Genomic DNA, 24175 nt, shown 5'->3' with positions numbered 1-24175 from the left:
AGGGAAAATTGCTAATTGGTCGAGCTGTTAACAACTCATACACATCTGTAATGTGACCACCGACTACACACTACAGGAGAATTGTATTTTAAAAGCTTGTTACATTATCCATTGTGTAAAATCTGGATGTTAAAAGTAACTAAAGCTTTCAAATGAATGTATCGGCAAAGAAAGTACAATATTTGCATATGAAATGTAGTACAAACTGGGAATATTCAAGTAAAGAACATGAAACTCAAAACTACCAATGTGCAGTGCTTGTGTGAATGTATTTAGTTACTTACCCCACTGCACTTAAAGGAACACAGAAAAAAATAGTACAGGTTAAAGAACTCATATCAGTAAATCATATCTTACCAGCATTTTCCCAGCTGCTTCCTTGATTTTTTCAACCTTTGCTTCTGACAGGCCCTTGATGTTGCACAGAGCTTTGCGTGTAGTCATCTGGATCCCCTTCACAGTGCAGATACCCACCGACTTCAGCTTTTTGATGTCTGCCATATTCTGTGGTCAGATGTCAAGGAAAGACAGAGAGATGGTCACACAGATAACGACTTTTCATCTGAGGAGTACGCCTCAAGTTTACTCACAATCCCATGTTTCTGTAAGAGGTCAATGTCTTGGAAGAAGGACTCCTGTTGGGTTCAGAGAAGAACAAAAGCTACATGAGGATGTTGCTGAGGAGTTAATTGGAGGAAGAAGGCAGCTTTTAACTGGAAAACAGCTGTAGGTTCTCGCTAATAAATTCTGAAAAATTATTAGTCTGTCACACTGTTTTTATAGTGTTTGTCCCTAAAATGTAGATTTGAATAAAAAATGCATATTAACTTGAGACGTAGAATGTCACCAAACTGATATCTGAACAGCCTACTGGTTGTGGCGGCCATTTTTAAATAGCTATTGTACAGCTAACCATTAAATGAAAAACTAACTATAGCTTACCTCATCATCCTGGAAACCTGTATCATCGTCAACAACCTGATCCTCTACGACTTTCATATTTAATGCTGAATCTAGTAAAGGTTAAAGATAAAATGTATTTTACTGCTCAGTTAATGTCAGTCAGCAAAGACCTTCAGCGGTGGTCGGAAGTTAGCTCGGCTGTTAGCTAAATTAGCTGTTAGCTAAATTAGCTGTTAGCTTACCGTTCACCAGTCAACAACAGACTATAAAATACAAACTGAAATACGAAACAAAACCGTCAGAAGTAACTAATTTTCCTATTCGTTTATATTAACAAGCTAACGACCATACTAGTATGCTTCAGGCAGAAAAATATATTGTTAAAGTTTAAAAGGCAGCTGCTCTTCGGTTCTTGATGTGCCTTGCTAGCGGCCACTGGCGGGAAGTTCTGTATTTAGATGCATTCATGTAAACTTGGAAATTCAAACATTCAGCTAAACGATTATATGAATGCCTAACATAACGCGAAAATAAATGTTGGTTTCGGTTTGGCGGCTTTAATGTCGGTCTTAATGACCTTAATGACTATGAACATCTCCATAAAATTATATACAGCAGGTCTGAATTCAAAACATATCAATTAGTTACTGCACTTATGTGCCATGTGGAGTATGTCCCCTTTTTAATAATTATGACCAGGAGCTGGAAAAGGACAATGAATGCAGCATTGGACATGCTTCTTTTGAAAGCGTATGGGATGATAAATATGTGAGAAAAAAAAAATCCATATGGATATTTTTTTTTTTTACTTTTAGACTGCAGTATTATCTGCATTCACTGTATTCTGGATGTGGCTTGTATTTATAACAATTTCCTGTGTCTTGAAAGCCCAATTGGACTGGTAATAGATATGAGTATTACCCAATAGCATTTTTTTATTATCATGTCTATGTCAATGGCACTTTTTGACAGAACATTATGATGCCACAGTAGAAACAGCACAGATGTTCCAGGAGCTCCAGTTCCAGAACTCTTGCGATCATAACCATACAAGTTTCTACTTTGTCTGCTGTTACAGGTCTAAGAGTCTGCTGTGGAAAGGTCTACAATGAAGACCTCATATACATTTCTGCCATTTATAAAGAATTCTATTGTGATCACAACTCATTTAAATAAATAACCTGCACCATGCAAAACTTTCATTTGTTATTAAATGCATTCTGGTCACTTGCATAACCGCAATGATATTTGATCAAACATCCAGCCAACATACTGAACGTAAACACAAGACTTCTGGTTTGATTTGGTGTTTTAATTTTTGCAGTTATGATGAACACAAAACAGAGACAGGGGTTTGCTTAGTGGAAGGAAGAGATTGTAAATTGCCACATGAATGACAACATACAAAACATTCTCTTAAGACTGGACATTAGAGAGTAACATTGGCATCCAAACTTTACCAACAACCCCAACTGCTTTTGTTCAAAAGCATGACACGTTACCACTCTTAAATGCGAAAACAATGCTGCGTGTCACGTGCTACTGAAGAAAGAGAACAATCTTTGCAGCAGCGTGATATCTGGTGTTGTTGCATAATGTCATTCACTGTTTCAACAAGAGAGACATGATAAAAACCATTAACTGTGGCGAGTTTGAAGTGAGAGACGTTTTACTGATGGAATGTGACAAATGTAGAGACAGAAACATCTTGTAAAAAAAAAAACAGCTTCATTTAGTTCGGAGCACTTGAAGTGGCCACTCTGCCGACACCGTTTCTATCAGTTGATGTTGTTTACAGTTGTCACAGTTCATCAGAGCGTTCTGTCAGTTATTCTACAAACATCATCCTCCACATACAAGTGGAACCAACAACCTCATGAACATGGAAATACCGACACCGACTGATAACGATCACACTTCTCTTTTCAGGCCAGCTGCACCAGCTATCCCCTACAGAACACATTATTTATGCTGATATACGTATTTATTTTTTAAAAAAGAACATGAAAACAGAAGCTGTGCTCCTGGGAATCAGTCTCTGCATGACGTCGGGAGTAAGGAGAGACAGCGAGAGAGAAGTGTTAGACATGCATCACATCTTCCTCCTCCGTTCTGATGCCGCAATGCTGTCGTTGAGCTTTTGCCTCTTTTTTTTTTCTTTTTTTTTTTAAACTGCAGTTCTTTTCTCCGTGGTCTCTCCGTCTCTCCTTGCGAGTGACCCTGCTGTATCGCTAGTAGCAGATCTCAGGCTCATGTCGGCCCGTGTCGTCTCTCACATCTTGCCAGGTGCAGGAGGCATCATACCCGGCATCCCACCGGACATTCCAGTGTTGGGTCCCAGCAGGATCTACAAGGGAAAGAGTCAATAATTCAGGAGGTTCATCAATGTACTGCACTGTCATAATAGCTGCTTCCCCATGCCTGTAAGAATTTGGGTTTTGATATTTCGACCCTAAAGAAATTACAATGCACTGTAACTATTAATGAATTAAACCATGGTTGACCCTCAAGGGTTGATTCTTCATCCTGTTCTTCTCTCCATATATCTGCTACCTTTAAGGTCTACAAGGTACCGCATCCCTTTCGCTGATACCAAGTTTTACCTACGGCTCAAGTCCTCCTGAAGCGGCAAAACAGATTTTACATTATTTGATCATCTAGACATTGTCAGTGCTCCTGACCTTCACCTTGGCCCCTACAACAAAACAACTATAAAGGACTTAGGCGTAATCCTCAACAAACAGATGAGTTCAGTAGCTGAGGCCAGCTTTTCCCAATTAGAGTGACTTCTTAAGATTAATTTCTTAAAGTGTTGTATAGCTGTTTTAAAACAGGCTCTACATATAAATTAACTTGACCTGAAACGCACCCTGTGTCTCTGCTCTGCCTGTAATGACTCACCTGTCTCTGCTGTTGTAGCTGCTGCTGCTCCAGCTGTAGTCTTTCTGTCTCAAACACAACAGGCAGCACCAGGATCATGAAGGAGGTAGTGCCCACCCACAGCGCAGAGCGGGAGAAACTGAAACGAGAACAACCTGATTAGTTTCCATTAACAGAAATTCCATTTCTAACACACACATCAGACGTAATTGTAGTGTGCATGTGACGAAGGATGACCAGAGGATTCAGGTGAAATGTGTGAGTAGTCGTTTAGGCACCACACTAAGCACAACCCAGGGAAGTATATGTATAGATTGTTCCTTATTTTATTCCTATTGCAGAATGACACACTGTGGTTTTATTAAATAAATGACTAAAAGAGCCCCCTGCCTAAATTATATCCTCTGTCAGCCATCATTTTTATGAATCAGTCACATTAGACAGCCCTTCCCATTCATCCTAGCAGTGTTACCATTTAGTTAATAAGACTCAGAAATGTAAAGACTCTTGACTGTCTGGGCTACCAAGGACAGAAGTAAAGACTTACATTTACTCTTATTCCAGAGATAAATTCTTTGATTTTAATTTAACTTAAATATTTATGTATCTCAGGTTTTATATGTGTCTACTATTAAAGTCTGAGTTGTGGTCTTGTTTGCTGTCGGATGTTTGTCCAGAAATTGTCAACTGCTCACCGTAATTTTCTCAAGAAGAGGCAATTCTCTGATTTCAGCTTCTTAAATCAGAATATTGCCTCGTTTCTTTACCTAACTATGAAAGTAAACTGAATATCTGTTGGTTGGACAAAACAAGAGTACGTCATCTTGGGCTTTTTGAGACTTGTTTTTAAAAAAATCACATTCTGCTTTTTTACGGACCAAACAGCTGATCAATTAATTGAGAAAATAACTGACAGATTAATTAGCAGTGACAATAATCTTTAACAATGGTTGTTTAACATTATACCACCATTATCTTTTCAAAAGTGTGAGGTCATTAATGTCATTCAGAGTATATTTGTACCATTAAAAAAAAAAAAATCTTTAAAGCAATAGTATTTGTACCTGCAAACAAGACCATACAACCAATAGATTACGTGGGATAATAATCCCAATTAAACGATGCTTTTCCTAAAAAAAAGAAACAAAACAGCTATACTTTCAGTGCCTGATGTTATGAGGTTATCCCACTGATTGTGCGCTGGACATACAAAGTTAATGTGTATTTCTCCAAACAAGCTGTGAAATTTATTTTTAATTAATTTGTCATCTGAAAGCAAGTGCTAAAATTAGAACTTCACTACATAATAAATATAATTGAAGGTTGCACAGCAGTATAGCACTACCAGCAACGGCATCCTGTAGCGACATTCAGTTTCCCAGTGCTCTACCTGCTGCTGTGGGACACTATGACACACTATAAGCATGTCTGTGCATTGACAAGGTGAGAAGAAGACGCTGCATGGACATACATACCTGTAAAACTTCTTGACCAGGGACACGGAGCACTGTGCAGATACCTCAGCAGCTGTACGCACTGTGTCAGGAAACATCTCTGTCAGACCCCACAGCCTCTCCATCAGCGTCTCATCCAGCTTCAGGACACACAACACACCAAGTTGAACTACTTCCTGACAACAAGGCTCAGTAAGAAACACTTCTAATTAGTAATAACATGCAGGCACATGTCATCAATATTTAGGCAATGAATGGAAGTACAGTTTGCGGTTCCATTAGTTGGGTTTACGTATAGCTAATACAGGGGGGAATTATCTGATAGTGTCACATTATTTAGATATTAACACTGGAGCTAAATTCACTCATTATTGACAATACTATTACAACAGAGGGCTAAAGGTAACACAGCTCAGGTAGCTAGCTAGTTAGCTTCGGTGCAGCCATGTTAGCTACGTTTCACCAAGAAAACCAACAGCTGTTAACAAGACACCGCGACTCTCAGTTACATTTCCGTTCCCTCCACTTTTCCCGAGAACTAGTGAACGACAGAGAACTTACATCTTCATCCTCGTCGTCGTCTATCTCGTCCTCCGGGGGCCGGGTAGACACGGGGCCCGCAGCGGGGGAAAGCTCCTCGATAGCGGCCATGTCCTCTGCTCGCCCGCTCCTCTCTGCCGGGTTACAGTAGCTGTGTGGCGGAGAGCAGGTCGGTAGCGAACACGGTAAGTCAGCCTAATGTGTTTCTGCTGGTTTTTCCACCGGCTTTCATTAAAGCTAATGCTAGGAGGCGTGCATCGGTCCACCGACAGTCTGAGGTCACGGTTGGAAAACGTGAGGCCGGTCAGGGTCGGATGACGGCAGCAGGGCAGAGGTCAGTGTGTGCGGTGAAGAAAACCCAGAGCGCCCCCTGGAGGAGCGGCTGCCTTAAAGCAGGTCCTGCTGTCACAAACACACACTGGGCACATGTGATGCATCTCACTTACAATATGAACAATGATTATAACATTACAATGAAAAAAAAACAACAACACAAATTTAAAAGTCAGGAAAATCATGAAAAAAAAAATTCTAAAAAACAAATGATTGTAAACATGCAACATAAACTGGATAAAACATGGTGCCTCCCAGTAAAAAGGCTATCAGCATTACAAAAGCAACCTAACAAGACAGTTAAGACTCTGTAGTGGGATTTAAGATGTCATTATATATTAATAATTTACATATCAGGGATTAAACTCCCCAAAAATAAAATAAAATACTGCTTTACCTGACAGCTGCATATCGTCTTGGACAATATGTCACACCCACTCCACGACTAACACTTCAGCTACACGAGTACTTTCAGTACAAGACAGAGTGCCACATGAAGTCATTCCTGCCTTTGGTCATCAGATTGTACAACTCTTCACTCTGAGTGTCAGACACTCTGAGTGAACAGGTTTACCTTGAACTTTAATAATCTGTAACAACCATTCTATTTGCAACAATATAACAATGATCCAAATGGTAGTATTATTATCATGACACTGTATATACATATACAAGAGCAGAATGTCTATTTATTTTTTGCATTTAGATATATTTTATTTCATAGTAATACTTATGTTTATATTTTTATTATATAGTTTTACTTTCCTACATGTTTAAGACTTTGACTGGGAGCATCTGTAACAGAAAGTGATTTCCCCCAGGGGATCGATAAAGTATTTCTGATCCTGATTCTGATTCTGATAGAATACATATTAAGGCTAAGATCCTACATCAGTATTAACTATAGAGAACAACCAAACAAACGTCATAATAAAGCTAGATACTACAGTGTTATCAATTATTTATCTAAGAGGATTTAAGAGGAGCTAAGACGGAGCTTAAACATCTCTTTTTGTCACTGCAGAAATCAGAAATGCTGTATATGGCTAGAATTTTTTATGTTTTTACAAATAAAATCTTCTATAAATGCGACTATTATAAGTGAAATCTACAGATGCAAATTGACCGAGTGTAGTTAATAAACACTTAAATGTTCATCCTGGATAATTCCTTTCCACTAATCTGAAAAAGACATGTTATGGAAGCAAGTGTACCAAAATGACCAGAGCATGAGAAAACAGTGTTGATGGCCCGTGGTGTCGAGACACACCTGTGTCTTTTAGAAAGTTTGCAAAGATCAGCATCTTTATATGGCAATCGTTTGACTAGTTTGAAGCATTAAGTACAAAAGTACACTAAAGTACACCATTATAGAGCTAAGAAATCACAATTAGCACCGTTGAATCACTGGTGCAGGAAAGTAACAGTAGAAGTGCAGTTTTGACTTCACTTGACTCCACTCCACTTCATTCCTTTTCTTTGCTTTTTTTTATTTTTTTCAATTTTTTGGTCTTAAGTTGATTTGTTTTCTGTGTACCATCTATCTTCTGTCCTAAGAAATGTTCACTTCAGTAAGAAAAAAGCTGCAAATATGTGACAGACTGCAAAATGATGGTTTATATCTAACATATACCGCAATGTAACATCAAAATTAATTCTCATAGTTCATACTTCAACTCCATCATCTGTAACACTGCATTATATCCAGTTCACATCACTGCTTATATTAAACAACAAAATAATGAGTTAAAAAATAAAAGCAGTTGTCCGTGTGAAAATAATGTTTTTTTAAAATTTATTTAAACTGCAAAATAAAACTTGCAAAATCAATCATGAGGATATATACAATATCAATGCAGTTTAAAAACACAAGAAACAAAAAAACAATCTAACACACATCAAAGATGAATGAAAATGACTAAAAATTAAGCTTCAAAACCATCAATGAAAAGCGGAAAAATAGCTCTTATTTTATTTACACTATTCATCACAAATTAAAACAAGAAAATACCTATGAATCAAAATGGAAATAAGTAGATATTGAGCTTAAAACGCGACACCAAAAGCCTCAGCATCATGTCTTGTTTACACTATTTAAAGCATTAACTACTTACTAAAAAATTGTAATTAAAAATGAGCTATTTTGGAATTATTCTGTTAAAATAAAACATGTGCTGCTCGCAGAAAAAAAAAACAACAATATTTACATGCTCTTCTTTTAAAAAAACGAAGATCCTTTCTATACACTAACACTCTGAGGATGACCCCGCGTCGACTCAGCAGGATCTGGATGTGACTGGCTACTCTGTAGACCGACGGATCCGCCGGGTGTCTCACTGTTGTTCCTCCTACAGGGGGACACACATGGTAGTTTGGTTTTCCTGAGGTATTGAAATATTCCTCTGTTACACTAGCTATTTCGATATTAAAGTCAGAAATCATAGTTTTTTTTATATTCTCATCATGTTTTGACTTTGGAGCTGAAGTTTAAAAGGCTAGATTGATAAAATACATCTAAAAAAATCAAGCAGGATCTACTTCTAGAAACAGCGCTTGTGTTTACTACACTTTTACATTTTACTGGGTGAATTATTCACACCAACAAGAACATTGTTCCTGTATTTTTTTTCCCAGAAACACAAAATACTCCTGATGCACACTTCATTGTTAGTAAACCTGTTTCCCTTCATTTTCCTGAAAGGCTGCATTCAATAGAGATTTTCTAGCGTTTCTTTAGTTACAATGATTTGCTTGATTATAGAAAAAAAGTTCTCAGACAGATGCATGGATTTACTTACTAGTTTTCATTTTGTAATGTGTTGTGTTTGGTATGTTGTTTTTAAAGGAAATTGAAACCTTCTATTTGATAATTCAGTTAATATCAGAAACTCTACTCTCATATATGTTGAATTTGTACACTTGTCTACACCCAGTGAGCATTTTGTAGGTGAAGAGACGTATAAATGACGGCTATGATCACTGGCGAGAAAGATGTTCAGAGCAGTCGATGTTTGAACGTTCACATTCAGACCATATTTCAGTGGGTGTCACAAAAGATATATTTCAAACCCAAATTACAAACTACCAGTTTTCCCGTTCAGACGATCAACCAGCACGTCTACAAAGAGATCCTGCAACATTTGCTTCTTTCAGTGTGTGAGAAGAGGTCAGAGTTGTGGCAGGACAAGTGGTGACTGCTTCACCTTGACAACGCGCCTGCTCACAATGCTCTGAGCATCCCACAGTTCCTGGCTGAGAAGAACATCGCCGTGGGATTGTTTCCTCTTCTCCAAGCTCAAGGGGGTCATCAAGGGGACCCACTTTAAAGACGTGGACGACATCAAGATGGCTGTGATGACAGAGCTGCAGAGGATCCTGGAAGAATCCTTCCAGGAGTGCATGGCGGCGTGGCAGAGAAGGCTGGGGCAGTGTGTTAGACTCCAGGGGGATTACTTGGAAGGAGAAAACTTGTAGTTTGTTGTTTGGATTTGAAATATATCTTTGTGACACCAGTCCTGAAACTTTCCTGACACACCTCATATTCATGACATTTTATGAGAAAGTTTAAATGTGATGAAATTCCATTTTGTGCTGACCACCCTTGACCTACCAGTGCAATATGACTTTGGAGAAATTCTTCTACACCAATCAATTACAATTTAATATATTTTATTACCATGAATGGCATACAACAATATTGCCAAAACATTGAATAAAATGATAATAACATCTCATTTTTAAGCTACAAAAACAAATGATTAAAAAAATTTGTGTTCTGTAACTTGCATTTTAGCTGGTTGACAAGAGGGCAAAAAGATGTCTTACACCATAAAACACCTGGTTTTCAACACTGAAATCTTGGTTTATGCTCACTGGGTGGCTCGATTTCACATTTTGAGCTGCTGTGCACTGACTAAAATGTTTTTAGGGAACAACTGGAATACTTTGACAGGAATTACAGCTAAATTCCTCAGTTCTTTCCAGAAAACCTTACACGACATTTCAGTAAAAATTTGTGTAAAAACTTTACAGATATTCCTGTCGGTAAATGATTTGCGTGTTTGTGTGCTTTCTTGGTTTGTGTATTTGTACCTCAGAGCTGTCCCACACGACTCGCATGCATGCAACTAATATCATGGCTGGAAACACATAGTGAGCCATGAACACAAAGCTGCTGAAGTAGAGCAGAGAGACCAACCGCATGAAGGTTGAACTGAAACCACCAGGGCAACAGCATGTCCAAGTGTCCTTGAGAAAAGAGTGCAAGACTTTGTTATTCAGGAGTGAATTAACTTGTGATAATTAGACACTGTCATTTCAGATTCAGGTGTTTGTTTTCAGTTATAGTGGCAGGTGGTCATGATATAAGCAAGAAGTCAAAGTGGCTTATTCTCTGCTTGTAGTTAAACTGAGGTTGTATTCTGTACAGGACTGGTTTTAGACGTCACTATCAGTGCTTCCTCTGTGGTTGGAGAACAACATATGTTTTAAGCTTGTTTGTATATGAGCGAGTTCATACTCTGAGAATTTCACACCAGTCGTCTCCGGCCCACACTTTGCACAGCATGCGCATGGCCATCCCCAAGTGCTTGAAGTTGGTGCATTGAGCAAAACCCTGGTAGGAGCAAACAGGGGTGCAGTCTGATAAACAAAGAAGCAAACAAGACAGATTTAGATATTTCTGCACTCTGTGAATTCATCTTCATCTTAGAATCAATCAGTTTATTCAGCTAGAAAAATGAAATGTGCAAAGCTTTAGATCCTGCAGAACAGCGACTCTACTGACAACACATTACGCTGAAGTGAAAGAATTTAACATCTTGCCAGTGTCACATCAGAGTAGATGGGTAGTATTAAAACTGATTCAGTTATGTTGCAGTCCACTATCATTTACGTGTTTGCTAAAAGGACGTGATCCTATAGTTTGGCTGTTGTGTTCCCTATGATAAGGCTCCTTAAGGTTTAGCTAAAAAGTTCTTCTTTGAAAATAAAAAAATAAATCAGCTATTGGACCATGATCCTTGGCAGTAAACCCATGTGCTTGGCATGCTTGTAGCGTAACTGACCTGGACCGACAAACAGATGGAGTCCACAAACAGCGTAAAAGAAAATGATGAATATGAAGAATGGACAAATCTGTCCAACCTGGAATCAAAATGCACATTAAAACCACTTTGCCCTTGTTGTCTAGGTTTCATCAACTCAAATTCAAATCCAGAAGGGATATGCTTATCCCTCTACAAAACTAAATCATTTACTTTACATTTGAGTCAAGTAAATCAGACAAAGACAGAAAATCAACAATGTAGTGTTTGTGTTTACCTCTGACAGAATCCTAATAATGGGGTTCCGCTGAACTCTTATCATCCTGGCTTTCAGCACTAAAGAGAGACACAGTAGTTGTTATGGAAACCTCTGAATATATGCATACACAACTCTGTCTACTAACAATACCTTTAGTACAATATAAATTTTACTTTGCTGTGTGTGTGTGTGTGCCTTGTGCAAGTCTGAGGACCCTGCAGACGGTAAACATGTCGAGGAGGAAGAGGCTCATAATCATGAAGGAGATGAAGAAAAGAAGCATCCTTTCGTTGTGGTTCCTCACAGGTTCACATTACATTTTCAAATGCACTCAATAGAGATGCAGCTGTGCTTTTTAAAAATGGATCAGGCAGTCAAAGGTTTTCGTTTTATTCCTGCACCTTAAGAATTCAGTTAGCAGACCCATGAAACTAACTGAGTGAAGCAATCCATTACAATGAATATCAAGTCTGCATTGTCCATTGCTCCTTTATTGTGTGCTTTGTATATATTTGTAAGGCAAAATTCACAATAGTCACTCAAATTACTAGAAATTGAAACGGTTATAATTTTTTTTTTTTAAAAAAAGGATAAATTATAATTTAGTGAAATAAGACATTGCTTATGAATTGTGGTTGAAAAGAATAATTAAAAAATGCACTTTGCTGATGAGCAGTGGGCCAAAATCCAAATAGCTGTCAACAGGTGCAGAAGTCTGATTGAGAGTTACAGAAAACACTTGATTGCAGTGATTGGCTCAAAGGGTTGTTCAACTAAATATTAGTTTATGGGTCCCATCATGTTGGCTTGCTTGCTTGTTGAACCACAATTCAAAAGCAATGCCGTGATTTTTATTAATTTTTATTTATTATTACTTTTGTCAACTCCATCTTATTTCAGTGACAGCTGTATTTTTCCTTCTTTAATGGGACGGTATGAATACATTTAATATACATATATTAATTATGTTATTACTATTATGGATGTGTCACTGCATTTTACTGTTTACTTTCAAAGTGGAGCTAATTTTTTTATATGTTGTCCTGCAGTATAATCCGTGCATTATCCATATTGTCAAGACTTCTCTGGTTTTGCTCGTAAGATCTTATTCAGTAAAATAGCAGTTACAACAGTAGCCAAATATAATGGAGTAATACTAAAAAATGAATGACACACTTGGTTGTTTTTTTGTTTGTTTGTTTTTTTAAAAAGCATTTTAGTTGAAGCTAAACGTTAAAAATGAGTATGACTGTAAGCTAGAACCGTTGGATGCTACGTGCTATGCTAGCGTTAGCTTTTGCTATGACTGCTAGAAACATAGTTCTGGTTGGTACAAATAAAATGAAATTCTGTTTGAAAGGGGGGGAAACATACACTCAAAATCGTATTGATTCATTAAGGTTAGTGCAGGTAAATGTCGACCGTGAGTTAGCTACATGGTGATGGTGAATAATTGTAGCATTAGCAAGCTAACTGACAACCAGAAAACGGTTAAACGTTGGACAGTAAATCCTTGTTAGTCCCCGTAGCATGTGTACAGAAGTAAAACTTGTAACTACGAGCATGTAATACAGCTTCACTCGTTTTGTATTTTGTGTAATATTAAATACAGCAATTTAGTAAAGATGGTAAAACGGGTGTTAAAGAATAAGTTCTCAAATCAACAGTTAAGTTTATCAAAGCTCTTACCAGACAAACCAGTCGATGTCTTGGCAGCCGTCAAGTCTTTGTCCACTTGTCAAGGTTTCCTAGAAATCCACTTGTCTTGTATCGTATATCTATTTGGTTTAGTATCAGGCTTTGAAGGCAAAACTCAAGTGCAACGTTAAATAACGATGAATATTTAACTGCAAACAACAGACGCAGCAGATAGATTCTAGAATTAGATGTTGAAATATGGATCTATTTTTTTTTTTTATTTCTTTTTTTAATAAATTAAAGTTTACAAATGTTTTGGTTTGTGTGTGTTTTATTGTAATAAAATGTAAAACATGTAGCTTTAAATATTATGTAATGCTGATTAGACAGTGTTGTTTTAATGTGAACCCCTGTGAGATTAGGACAGTCGTTGCCAAGGTAACAATTAATGGAGATCTCTCCTGTTAATTAATTGATAAATATACTTTGGTGGGAATTTTCAATCCCTAAAACCAAATTCTTAAAAACTGTATTTTGCATAGAATATAATCACCGTAATGATAAATCCATGTAACAATAATATATGGTCAATAGAAACCAACGCTTCATTGATAAAAATGGCCTCTTCTAAAATATTTGTGCAGTGTTTGAGAGTAAAAATCATCATTTAGGGAATGTGGTATTTATGGGGCATTAAGACTTACAGTACTGCTGCTCGTGGTAAACTCTGTCCCTCTACAACTGCTGTCACACCCATTGGTCCCAGAAGCATTCATGACATTGTTCTAATTCTCACATCACTATTGCATTTTTGTAATTTCAAGATTATTATCCAGTAGTATTACTTTAAATAAGCATGATACAGATGTAATGCTGATGTTAAATCACTCCTTCATTCATTTACTCCACTCTGTATTGAGCATTTAAGGTTTATCGTGAAGTAAAATTTGATGTTACACACTGCTGAGTCATCATTCTTCTGCACTAAGTAGCGTCTTATAACCGTAATCTACACACCAGTTGCAATTTCTTGCATGTTGGGAACTGTGGTAAAAAATATTGAAACTGGTAGAAATAGTTTGTTCCATTCTGAAAAAATAAAATAAAATCCAGAGCACCGTACTTTGTAATTTTTTAGATTTTCAGACAAAATGTCCTCCACAAAAAGGCAGTGAAATGTAATACTAGATTTTTAGCTTGTTTGTCTTTGACACTTGCTCTGCTATCTCTTTGATTTAAATAAATATCAATGAAATCTTCCAAGTCATTTTTTTATTTAAAATTCCAACAGATTTACTGAGGAATGTATTTACTGCCAGCCTACTATTCCACATACAGTCCAGTAGGTGGCAGTAATGCACCTACCAGCTGGTTGGAAACTCTGTCACATCAGCACAAACCCCTCAGTACACATGCACATTTACTGTAAACTACTGTAATGCAGTATTTACTGGCCTCACTAATAATACCATTAGACACTGACAACTTGTTCAAAACGCCGATGCTAGAATAATGACAAATACCAAGATGAGAGAACGCGTTACTCTGATTTTTAGATCTTTACGCTGGCTTCCAGTTACAAATAGAATTGAATTTAAGGTCCTACTTCCTGCCTGCAAGTCTCTAAATGGTGTGGACCCAAAATGTGTCCTTTACAGGCTTTATTTTTTATTATTATTTGTCTTTTTACACTGTCTAATCGATCAGTTTTAAGTATTCTGTAGAGTGTATGTGCACTTGTCTGAATTGTTTTTGATTCATTTAATATTTGTATTATTATTGTTATTTAATTCTGCTGTATTTTCTATTTTCAATTGCATGTAATGCACTTTGAATAACCTTTGTGTATGATCAGGTGCTACTTAAATAAACCTGGTTGCGTTTTGGCGCCAGGAACAGGTAATAAAATGATCACAAATACAGAAGGCTGCAGGCCCAATGAACTTGGAAACACAGTCTCAAAAACATTTTTGAAGTAAAGTATTTTTAAAATTATTATCATTGAACTGTATTATTGACATATGGACACATGCTGATTGAATACATTCTTAAATGTCAAACATTGAATTCAAGGATTAAAAGAATAAAGTTTCTAAAAGTGAATTCTAAATATGACATATAATCATATAGTATGTTTTAATCTTTGTGGTTAATAACATGCTATGTAAATGAACCTGCTTGCTTGCTTCCTGACACAGCTTTCACTAATGAGATACTTGTAGTTAGATTTACAACAAATTGAAATCAACCAGGCATGTGAGCGCGAAGGGTTTTAGCTGAAGTAGTTTGCTTTATGAGCTGGATTCTTCTTCATTTTCCATCTTCACCATCACATGGCTCCAAATCCTAAACACAAGCGAGTAAAAGCTGGCTCTGAAGCCTCTCCCCGTGTTCGTTTTTTTTTTTTATCACTCCACAGTTGTTGTTGTTCTTGCTGGGAGCAGGGGAAAGGGGAGGCTGCTCATGGAAAAGTTCTGGGATGCAGGGATTCCTTGTTTACATCCTCCCGGAGTACGCCGCGGGGGCGGGGTTAGCTCCGCCCTCATTCTTTAGGCCTGACGTCATTGTCGCCTGTGTTTTTTATGAATGAAAGAATCCAACCTCAGAGAGCAGCGGAGTAATTCCGGGAAAAGGCGGACTGACATTTTGTCGCCAGAGTTGCGTCGACCCAGCAGGTAAATTATTATTTTCTACAAAATATTCAAATATTTAGCTGGACTTCGGCGGTAACAGCCGAGTGTTAGAGAAACGGTTCGGTAGAGGAACTAAACAGCCAACCGAGGACGAGCGAGCAGGCAGCTGTTTGCTTTAATCTGCTTTAGCTCGTCAGAGACCGTTGATGCTAGGTGCTAACTGTTAACATTACTAGCATGTTTGAGATGATGCGGATAATTTGGCCCCGATCTTCATATTTATGTCCCTATATTCGTTTCGTTTGACAACCAGGGGAAGTTCCCACTTCCTTATTTATATCCGTGTGCTGTAAACGCATTTTAAATGGATTATTTAAAGTCTAAATGGAGACACTCGTGATAGCTGTTTACTATAGCAGCAGCGCCTTTGCCCTAAGCTGGCCAGCTCCTTTCCGTATAAGGGTCGGTTCTCGGTGTAGCTAGGTAAATAAATACAGCTTACGGGTCTTGTCTGTGTTCGCTATTTGTTATTTAATATCAGAAAGAGTTGATCAGACACGGTGGGATTTTTAGAAATCACGTTGTAGCTTCGGTTTGGCAGTGGTGCGTTCACTTGTTGCTTTCCACTTTCCTTAAAAAGTCCTCCAACGTGGTATTTATAGCAAAGTACAAACGTGGATATCCTGTGCTGTTTGGGCTAATACACAGAGACGTGGTCGCGGCCGCTTTTCCTGGATTTGTACCGACTGGCAGCCTTGGTGGAGCTGAGCAAAGGCTTTATTGCTGAATCACCCTGACTTTACGAAACGGCGGTCTCATCGGTTTACAGCCGGAGTCCGCCGGCTGGTTGGACAACCACTGTTGCTGCAACCCTCTGCTTCCTACGCATTTCGGGAAATGGAGTTTGTTGTCAGCAAATTATAGGCCACACTAGCAGGTGTTTGATTTAAGCTCATATGGTCCAACACCCACCGTGTATGACTTGTAGGCCCCTGTGTGTAGTTAAAGCTGTTTTCAATGTTACGCAAATAGGATTTGGATTGTGTAACTAACTCAAGGGCCCCTTAAATGCAACAGAGGATATGTGACACTGTACCAGACTCCTTTTTCTTCTATGGTTCCTGGTTTTCTTGTAGTTTTCTGACTTAGTACTAAAGACAGCAGCACCAACCAATCAGTCTTCTTTTTACAGCCACGTGTTATGTAGGTTACTGTGTCTCCACAGGTTTTTGTATATGGTAGACTTCAGAGGTCCTTAGCCATAAACAGACATTTCTTGTAACAAGTGTAATAAACTTTTATAATTGGGTGTCATAAGACTGTTAGCCCAGTAGAGAGAAAGGAGAAAAACAACTTGACATTCTGTTTAATTATTTAAAATACATTCCTGAAGTGTGCATATTCAGACTTACACTCATACTGCTTTGTGATTTTGTTTGTTTGTTATTAGTTTATTTAAATTCAATGGATGATGTAGTTTGATATAGTGTCAATACATCACACAAAGCTGATCTTATAGCTATTGCTAATTTCCAACTCTGGTCACTTGTTGGGCTTTTACATAAACAGTCTAATTAAAATGTACAGTTTTCATTTTCAAAAAGCGCAGTATATTACACAAATCTAAGTACAGCAGAGTAGTCGCAACAAAATACAATAATTGTGATGTGTAAGGAAAAAAAAACGACGAGTAGCTAAAATGGCTACAGCTCTGTTTAGCCTTAGGCAGCCCTTAACCTTTGTTTGAAAGATTTTGTATCTGCAAGTATTTTGATTTGAGTAGGTAATGTGTTCTGAAGACGACAGCCCTTTTATGGGGAAAGCCGATTGTACAAGTTCAGATCTACAATGAGGTATTTTAGAGTTGCTTTATACCGTGTGCCAAATTATTCTGTTACTGTCTTGTGTTTGGATATATGTGGGAAGAGATTTGGGGCTGAACTGATGAGAAGTTTGAAAACTAATTTGAGAAAAATAAAAGAAGCTCTCAAGGCTCGGCAAACTGTATCTTTTCAGGATATCACAGGCTTTTTGTCCATTACTGTCAGAGCTGGCTTGTGTGAGGATGTGAGGTTTCTGATTGTTGATGGTGATGATGCTTGAGCCCATTGTGTCATACAATCTAAAAAAATGACAGAACATCATAGATTGCATAAACAGCTGGGCTGTCTGAAGGGGTATATAGCGCCTGACTGATTAAAGTTGGTTTTTACTGTTTTTGAAGTCTGTTGAAACAAAGTGCGTTGTTTTTCTCTCAAAAGATTTGACAACAATAGAGACTCCCGCACACTGTCTGGTTTGCTGCTGAAATATTTACTTGATTACAGAGGTTTTTTCTGAAGTTTTTTTTAAAGATTTACAAAAAAAAGAGGCTAAACAGTTGTCGCAGATCATAAATATACCCTGGAACCCAACAAACGCTGTAAACAAGAGGTGGTGAGACTCGGTTTCAGTGAGATCTTGTCTAGATTAGTCTGTTTCTCCAGTAGAAATGATGAGCACAAGAAGTTGGCTCATCAGAGAAGTTGCCAAAAGGTCAGCATCAACCTCAGAATACCCATGAGTCTATGTGTGGCTCTCCATTAAAACCAAGCATCATGTAACCTTGTTTGTTCACATTTTTTCATGTTTTTCTGTCCACTTGTGAACCATCAAGTGACTTAAGGAAAGGTCATTCGCTCTAAAAAAGAAAATCCAGTGTTGCAGTAAATACGAAAGTTAACAGACTGACTCTGCAAAAGAAAGGGATGTGGGAAAACACCCTGTGGTTCAGTGATGTCAGGGGAGAATTTGTTGGTTCTAATTAAACGTTAATGTTAAAAGCTGTTTTGGTGTGTACCTTCTCATCAACAAACTGCGTGGCCCCCCTTTTGTGTCCTGCGCTCTCTGGTCAGGGTGTAGGTGAAACGAACGCAGCGAAAACTGCTTCAAGTAGAAGTGCAGAATCAATTTTAGCAGCATGACAATGATCTGAAGTGCACCGCCAGATGAGCCAAGACATGAGTAGGGGGAAAAAACAGTTAAAGTTGGCTCACTTTGAGGTTAGACTTTAATCCCACACAACAATATTTGTGCGCTGACCTTAAGAGGCGTGTAGGAAGTCCCGATGTAATGCTGAGAGAGAAGAATGAGAGAAAATTACCAAATACAGTAAGGAGGTACAGACTTAAACAAACACCCTCACAGCTGTTATTACAGCTTGTTACGAGACGCTGCAATTTAAGGGTGTGCTTTCCAGTCATGGTGTTTAAGTCCTCTTGTTTTCACATACTACAAATAATTTAAACGTGTCACATAAAGCACCTATTATGATCTGGCTGTGCTCTGTTTGTTTGAAAGCCTAGTAACTTAAACATTGAGAAATGTATAGTCATGTTAACTATTGGAGAGAAATTCCACAAACTGTAGTATCCCGTGTTTAGGCTTTTTCACAATGAGAGCTTTGAACCGTTAGTGTTGTGTTGACAAGAGGAAGTGTTGAGGGAATTGGTTAGGACACCTGCTTTGAGCAACCGAAGGGCAGACACATGATAACTTCCTCCTCACTATTCCAGCTAACAGAGAAAGGCATGTCGCTTTCAAAACCTCCTCTTCCTTTCATATCAAACCGCACAGTTTAATGAGAGAGCGCGTTTCGAGAAGCATGAAAGATCTGTGGGTTCTCTTTTTCTTTATCGAGCATGACTGGCTGTCTTGTGAGCGGATGGTAAATGTCAAGCCAGAAATGCACCAAAAATGTCCCGAGTCATGTGATAATGTACCTTTTTTTTTTTCTTAATATGCGTGTCCTGTTTCTGTTCTCCTATAGTGTCTATATCTGTTTTGACCGGTGCTTGGGGAGAAAAACCGAAGACAATTGGATCATGACGACAGAAAGAAACAGCAAAGCCCTGAAGGTAACAGAGTGTCAGAAATAAAACTTGGCTTTTTTATCTCCAAAAGAATGAGTCATGTTTGTAGCCTTGGGCTGTTTTACAAGAGGGAAAACTGCAGTGTTGAAAAGACGTTTCAACATTCATCCTTGGTGTTATTTTTTAACATCATTTGTCATTTTTCATGCTTCCTCCTCTTTTAACTTCCTCCTCAGGTGAAGCAGGAATGTGGCGAGAACGTGCCCTTCCTCTCAGACAGCGAGCTCATGTCCCTCTCTGTACGAGAGTTGAATCTCCACCTGCGTGGCCTCTCCCGCGAGGAGATCCAGAAGCTGAAGCAGCGCCGCCGCACCTTGAAGAACCGGGGCTACGCCGCCAGCTGCCGGGTCAAACGGGTCTCGCAGCGAGAGGCACTGGAGCAGCAGAAGATGGAGCTCCAGAGAGAGGTGGAGAGGCTCGGGGCTGAGAACGCCGGCATGAGGAAAGAGCTGGAGGGGCTGGGTGCGCGCCTCGCCGCCCTCCAGAGATTCGCCAGAGGTCTGGAAGCCGGAGGAGGCAGCCTGCTGGCTACAGCCCCTCGCCTCAATACCGCCTCCGTCATCACCATCGTGAAGAGTCCACCGCAGCCTCAGCCACAGAGAGAACACGAGCCGTCCTAGAAGGAGCTGCAGGGACTGGACTGGGGGGGGTTGGGGTGGGTGGGGTTAACAGCCTGCAATGCAAACACACACACGCACACACCTGCAGGCATGCAAATACTATACACACACAGGCAGGAGAACAGGAAGACGATATTAGTAGGAAAATACTAAGCGCCTCGTTCACATTATTATATGCAGAAGTAATTCATTTCAGTGGCAGAGAGGTGAGTAATGTCACCTAGTAGACAACAGCTGTGCTTCGTTTTCCAACACCGGGGCCAGGAACAGTTGAAAATCATCTAGGACGGGTGGAGGTGTCCTCTGCTTAGTGCTGCTTTATGACACTGCAGCTTAGTTGACTGAAATTCACTCAAAGTGCTTGTTTTGAAGCACAAACGCTTAGAAATTAGTTTGAGAAAGATGCATCAGGTTTAATGTGAACAAGGCGTTGAGCACTGATGTACTCACACGTACATGCACAAAAGCCCGATCCACACAGGGCATAGACTAACTGGACTCTGACTGAAGCCAGACCAACCCAACCAGAGTTACTGTACATCTTTACAGCTCAACAAATCCAGCTGCGCAGGCTGGTGCTCTCTGATTGTGCTACCGAAAGGCCGGGGCGTCTTTCTGCTTCCGTTTATGGCACCTGACCAACAGCTAAAATGCCAGGGTGGAGCGGACGTACGCGCAGCTTCCTCCGGCTCTACGACGTCTGCATTCCTGCTAGTCTGAAATTACTAGCTGTTTCTTATCCTGAGTTCAGACCCATGTGTTTCAGCTGAGAAAAATGCCCCACATTTGTTAGCCATTAGTGCAGAGTTTCTCAACCTTGGTGTCACTTCATGTGCTGCCGCGGTAACGGGTGCTTTGAAATAGATCATTTTCATACAATCTATTCTGAGCTCCCTTTGCGCTCTTGAAAATCAAACAGTACGTCATACTCAGACTCACTTGACAGCTCTCTGACTGCTTTAGGTGGATTTCGGGAGCAAAAACGGTCCAGGTATCTAGGAAAAGGTTGAGAAATGCTGCATAAGTGCATCATAAAGTCCTTCAAGAAGTCGATTCAGTGAAATTTCTTAGTTTTCGGATTCACCAGGCACTACTTCCTACCTATTCTACACCTCCATATGAGGGGAATTCTGTAACTGCTTGTGTCCACATTTTTTTTTACATCAATGCAGTGCCTTCAGTGTATGTAGGAGCTACAGGAATGCAAAGCTGGCAGGGAAAAGGTTAAAAACAGACTGTAATCGCTCCTTCTTGCCTGTTTGTGACATGATTTCAGTGGATTTTCATATTTTCTAAGCTATAACCCCACATTAGTCATTTCACGAACCGTACTGTGCAGTAACTTTGCTCCGGTCTACCCTCTTTCATATCTGGTAGGCTCCCAACAACAGATGTTGGTCATTTTGCTAAAAACGTGTCAAAAGCGGGAGTCGCATCTGGTAGGAATTACGCTCAAGTCGATGCAAATCCTCTGCATACATTCCCGTTTTGTGTTCTTATTTGTAATGTTTGTATGTGTCGCTGAGAGACGAAAATGTTGAGTGACATTTATCAGAGATATATTCTATATTTTATTTGTATTTAAAGGTAGATATTATGAAAAGACAAGCTAACGAGTGCTGTGATGTTCTGTATGTTTTCAAAAGTACTTATGACTAGTCTGAGGATATTCTCATGTCTAATTATTGTGTTGTGTGGCGACGATGATTACTTTACAAAATGTTAATTATTAGCTGTGTAGAGATATGCTCAAAGCCAATGGCCATATTGCTGTATGATGATTTTTTTTTTTTTTTTTTCGGTGTGTGTGTGTGTGTTTTGTTTTTTTTTTGTTGTTGCCATGTTTGAACCGGCTTGTCATAGTGGATTCTTGGAGGGACATTATTTTTCTATGATGATTTGTACGTTGTTTGTGTGGAAAAATTTAAGGTCACTTCTGAATTGGCGGGGCGGGCGCATCCACGGGATGTTAAAGGAAAACCAGATGGAGAAAGATGGAGATGAGGAGGAGACAAGAAGGTCGAGGAGTTGATGGATGATGGAGAAAGAAAGTAGGCAAGGCGGACTGGGAAAGAAGGTGCAGAGATGGTGGTGCTTTATTCACTTGAAAATCCTCCATCAGACGTAGGCCTGTTTAAGTCAGACGGGCTTAGATTTCTTGGAGTTTAGGCCACTGAATAGTGCTAGCAATATCATATATAAGTAGGCATTGTAACACATTAAACTGTGTTGGCAAATAACTCCTAAAGATACGAGGCATATATTTAGCTATATATGAATATCGGTGTGGCAAAGCATTTATTCTCAATATTTTAACGTCTCACATCTGTCAAATTGTGCTGGATGTTTTGTAATACCTGCAAAACAAAAATGGTCTTTGTATTTATTACTTGTATTTTTTCTATTGTGAAAATTTAAGTACATTGTCTATTTTATATATTAATTATAAATAAATGTTGTACATATTGTACATAACATGGTTTCTGTCGAGTGGATTGGAAGGCGGTGCGGGGAAGATTTACAGGATGTGTTGCGCGAGCTTTTATGACTGGATCAGAAGGTAGAGTCGAGCCCAGCGGTAAACTATGACAGAATTCTTCACATGTTCGTCATCTGTGTGCACCTTTCACGCAACAAACTCGGCTGACTGGAGTACGCCAACGCTCTGCTCCTGTTTACTCCTCTGATGAATCCCTCATGTTCTCCTGTGGATGTTGGGGGGCATTTCATCTGCTGCCAGGAACCGGTTTTGCAATGTCTTTACATTTTTTTCCCATCTGCTGCTGCGCATGGAGGACATACACGTGTAACACATGTTGAAATTCAATTTGACTCTAGGGCATCCTGTGCACCGCGACTTAGAATCACAGCAGCGTTTACCTTGTTTTCCAGCTCATCTACTTCTGTAGATAGCAGCTTTATAGCACATACGGTATTACTTTCCTACACTCTTGGCAAATGGAGAAAATGATGACTCAGCATGACTTGGAAAGTAGTGGTGCTGCAATATACAAGTATTGATGATAGCCAGCACAGAAACAGCATTCAGTAAATGTCTACAGACTCTCTTTCCATCTCCTTATTTCAGTGTAATTCATGTGACAAAGACATTAATAAACAACAGATCCCCTCCTCTGTTTGAAGACGGCTTCCTTCACTCCTCTCAAACCATCTGTCCAGAAGGTCAACGTTTCTGTTCTCGAAGGAGTGTCCCTTCTCCTTCGCATGCAGCTGGACTGCTGATTCTTGCCCTCAGGAGCAGCTCTGTTGTGTTGTTGTGGAGCAGTTGTTTAGTCTCACCTATATATAGGTCTGTACACTCCTCTCTGCGTTGGAGCGCACATACGATGTTGCTCAGCTTGTCTTTTGGGAGTGTTTTATCCTTAAAAACAATTTTTTTTTTGTCTCATAATGTTGCTGCGGATGTTGTTTTTGGAGGAAAGTCTCTGAGACACATCAGCTAAATAAGAGATGACAATGTTGTTCTTCTCCGTTTGACATTAGGATGTTTTTTCTGGATCTTTTTTTGCTGACTTAATGAAAACCCCGTTAAGACAGCCACAGGTTTTGTATGATTTCAGGCAGAGAATTAATACCTGGAGCTGCCTACCAGTCAGCTAGAACTGAAGACGATTCTTTGATGAGAGGTGAATCGTCTTTGAAAACCAAAAAGAGGAGTAGTTTTCTGCAGAAGCACTGAGGATGACTGGATGACTTTGATCTACACAGATAATGGCTGTTTATTGTGTGGTTTGTGTCTTTTTTTTTTTTTGGTGTGTAGGAAGAGCATGACTGTACTGTGTCAACCAGGTAGTTACTGCTGCTTTATTATGTACAAGATTATATGTGCATTACTAACATGAAATATTACATTTATCAATAATACCACTACATCATGACACTTTTACTTGCAAGAAAAATGTTCATGGTCTAAAACAGATGGAGCCTATCCTGACCAT

The 24175-nt window shown here is 39.1% G+C and overlaps 3 protein-coding genes across 3 annotated transcripts in view; 1 reads left to right on the top strand and 2 right to left on the bottom strand.

Moving 5' to 3' along the window:
- The window catches only part of dmc1 (DNA meiotic recombinase 1), a 7541-nt gene extending 6542 nt beyond the window's left edge, over nt 1-999 (bottom strand). Inside the window, exons 1-4 of the mRNA XM_008296796.1 lie at nt 943-999; nt 591-635; nt 358-504; nt 285-288 (exon numbers count right to left, since the gene is read on the bottom strand). Of these exons, the coding sequence (XP_008295018.1) occupies nt 285-288; nt 358-504; nt 591-635; nt 943-999 (253 nt within the window). The remainder of the gene's footprint in view (nt 1-284; nt 289-357; nt 505-590; nt 636-942) is intronic.
- Nucleotides 1000-2194: 1195 nt separating this feature from the next.
- On the bottom strand, nt 2195-6097 carry tomm22 (translocase of outer mitochondrial membrane 22 homolog (yeast)). Its single transcript, XM_008296791.1, has 4 exons — nt 5799-6097; nt 5259-5377; nt 3805-3922; nt 2195-3250 (listed from the first exon to the last, which is right to left on the bottom strand). Exons 1-4 carry the CDS (start codon nt 5886-5888, stop codon nt 3176-3178), a joined length of 402 nt encoding a protein of 133 aa, XP_008295013.1. The 5' UTR covers nt 5889-6097; the 3' UTR covers nt 2195-3175.
- Nucleotides 6098-15646: 9549 nt separating this feature from the next.
- Nucleotides 15647-22691, top strand: maff (v-maf avian musculoaponeurotic fibrosarcoma oncogene homolog F). The gene is made up of 3 exons (XM_008296790.1): nt 15647-15727; nt 19494-19581; nt 19773-22691. The coding sequence occupies exons 2-3, from the start codon at nt 19549-19551 to the stop codon at nt 20214-20216; spliced, it is 477 nt and encodes a 158-aa protein (XP_008295012.1). The 5' UTR covers nt 15647-15727; nt 19494-19548; the 3' UTR covers nt 20217-22691.
- Nucleotides 22692-24175: the final 1484 nt, after the last annotated feature.

The sequence above is a fragment of the Stegastes partitus genome, unplaced genomic scaffold (genome assembly GCF_000690725.1).
Source record: "Stegastes partitus isolate 25-593 unplaced genomic scaffold, Stegastes_partitus-1.0.2 Scaffold1151, whole genome shotgun sequence".
Taxonomy (NCBI): domain Eukaryota; kingdom Metazoa; phylum Chordata; class Actinopteri; family Pomacentridae; genus Stegastes; species Stegastes partitus.
The sequence above is the reverse complement of the archived record's forward strand: the minus strand, read 5'-3'. Positions and strand labels throughout refer to the sequence as shown.

Bases quoted from the DNA above. Each gene is read 5' to 3' on its own strand.
- tomm22 (XM_008296791.1), bottom strand. From the start codon at position 5,888: ATGGCCGCTATCGAGGAGCTTTCCCCCGCTGCGGGCCCCGTGTCTACC. The intron at 3,923-5,258 runs GTATGTATGTCC...TTCTCGTTTCAG, and splicing joins CTGGTCAAGAAGTTTTACAG to TTTCTCCCGCTCTGCGCTGT. The intron at 3,251-3,804 runs GTGAGTCATTAC...TTTCCCTTGTAG, and splicing joins AGCTACAACAGCAGAGACAG to ATCCTGCTGGGACCCAACAC.
- maff (XM_008296790.1), top strand. From the start codon at position 19,549: ATGACGACAGAAAGAAACAGCAAAGCCCTGAAG. The intron at 19,582-19,772 runs GTAACAGAGTGT...CTTCCTCCTCAG, and splicing joins GAAACAGCAAAGCCCTGAAG to GTGAAGCAGGAATGTGGCGA.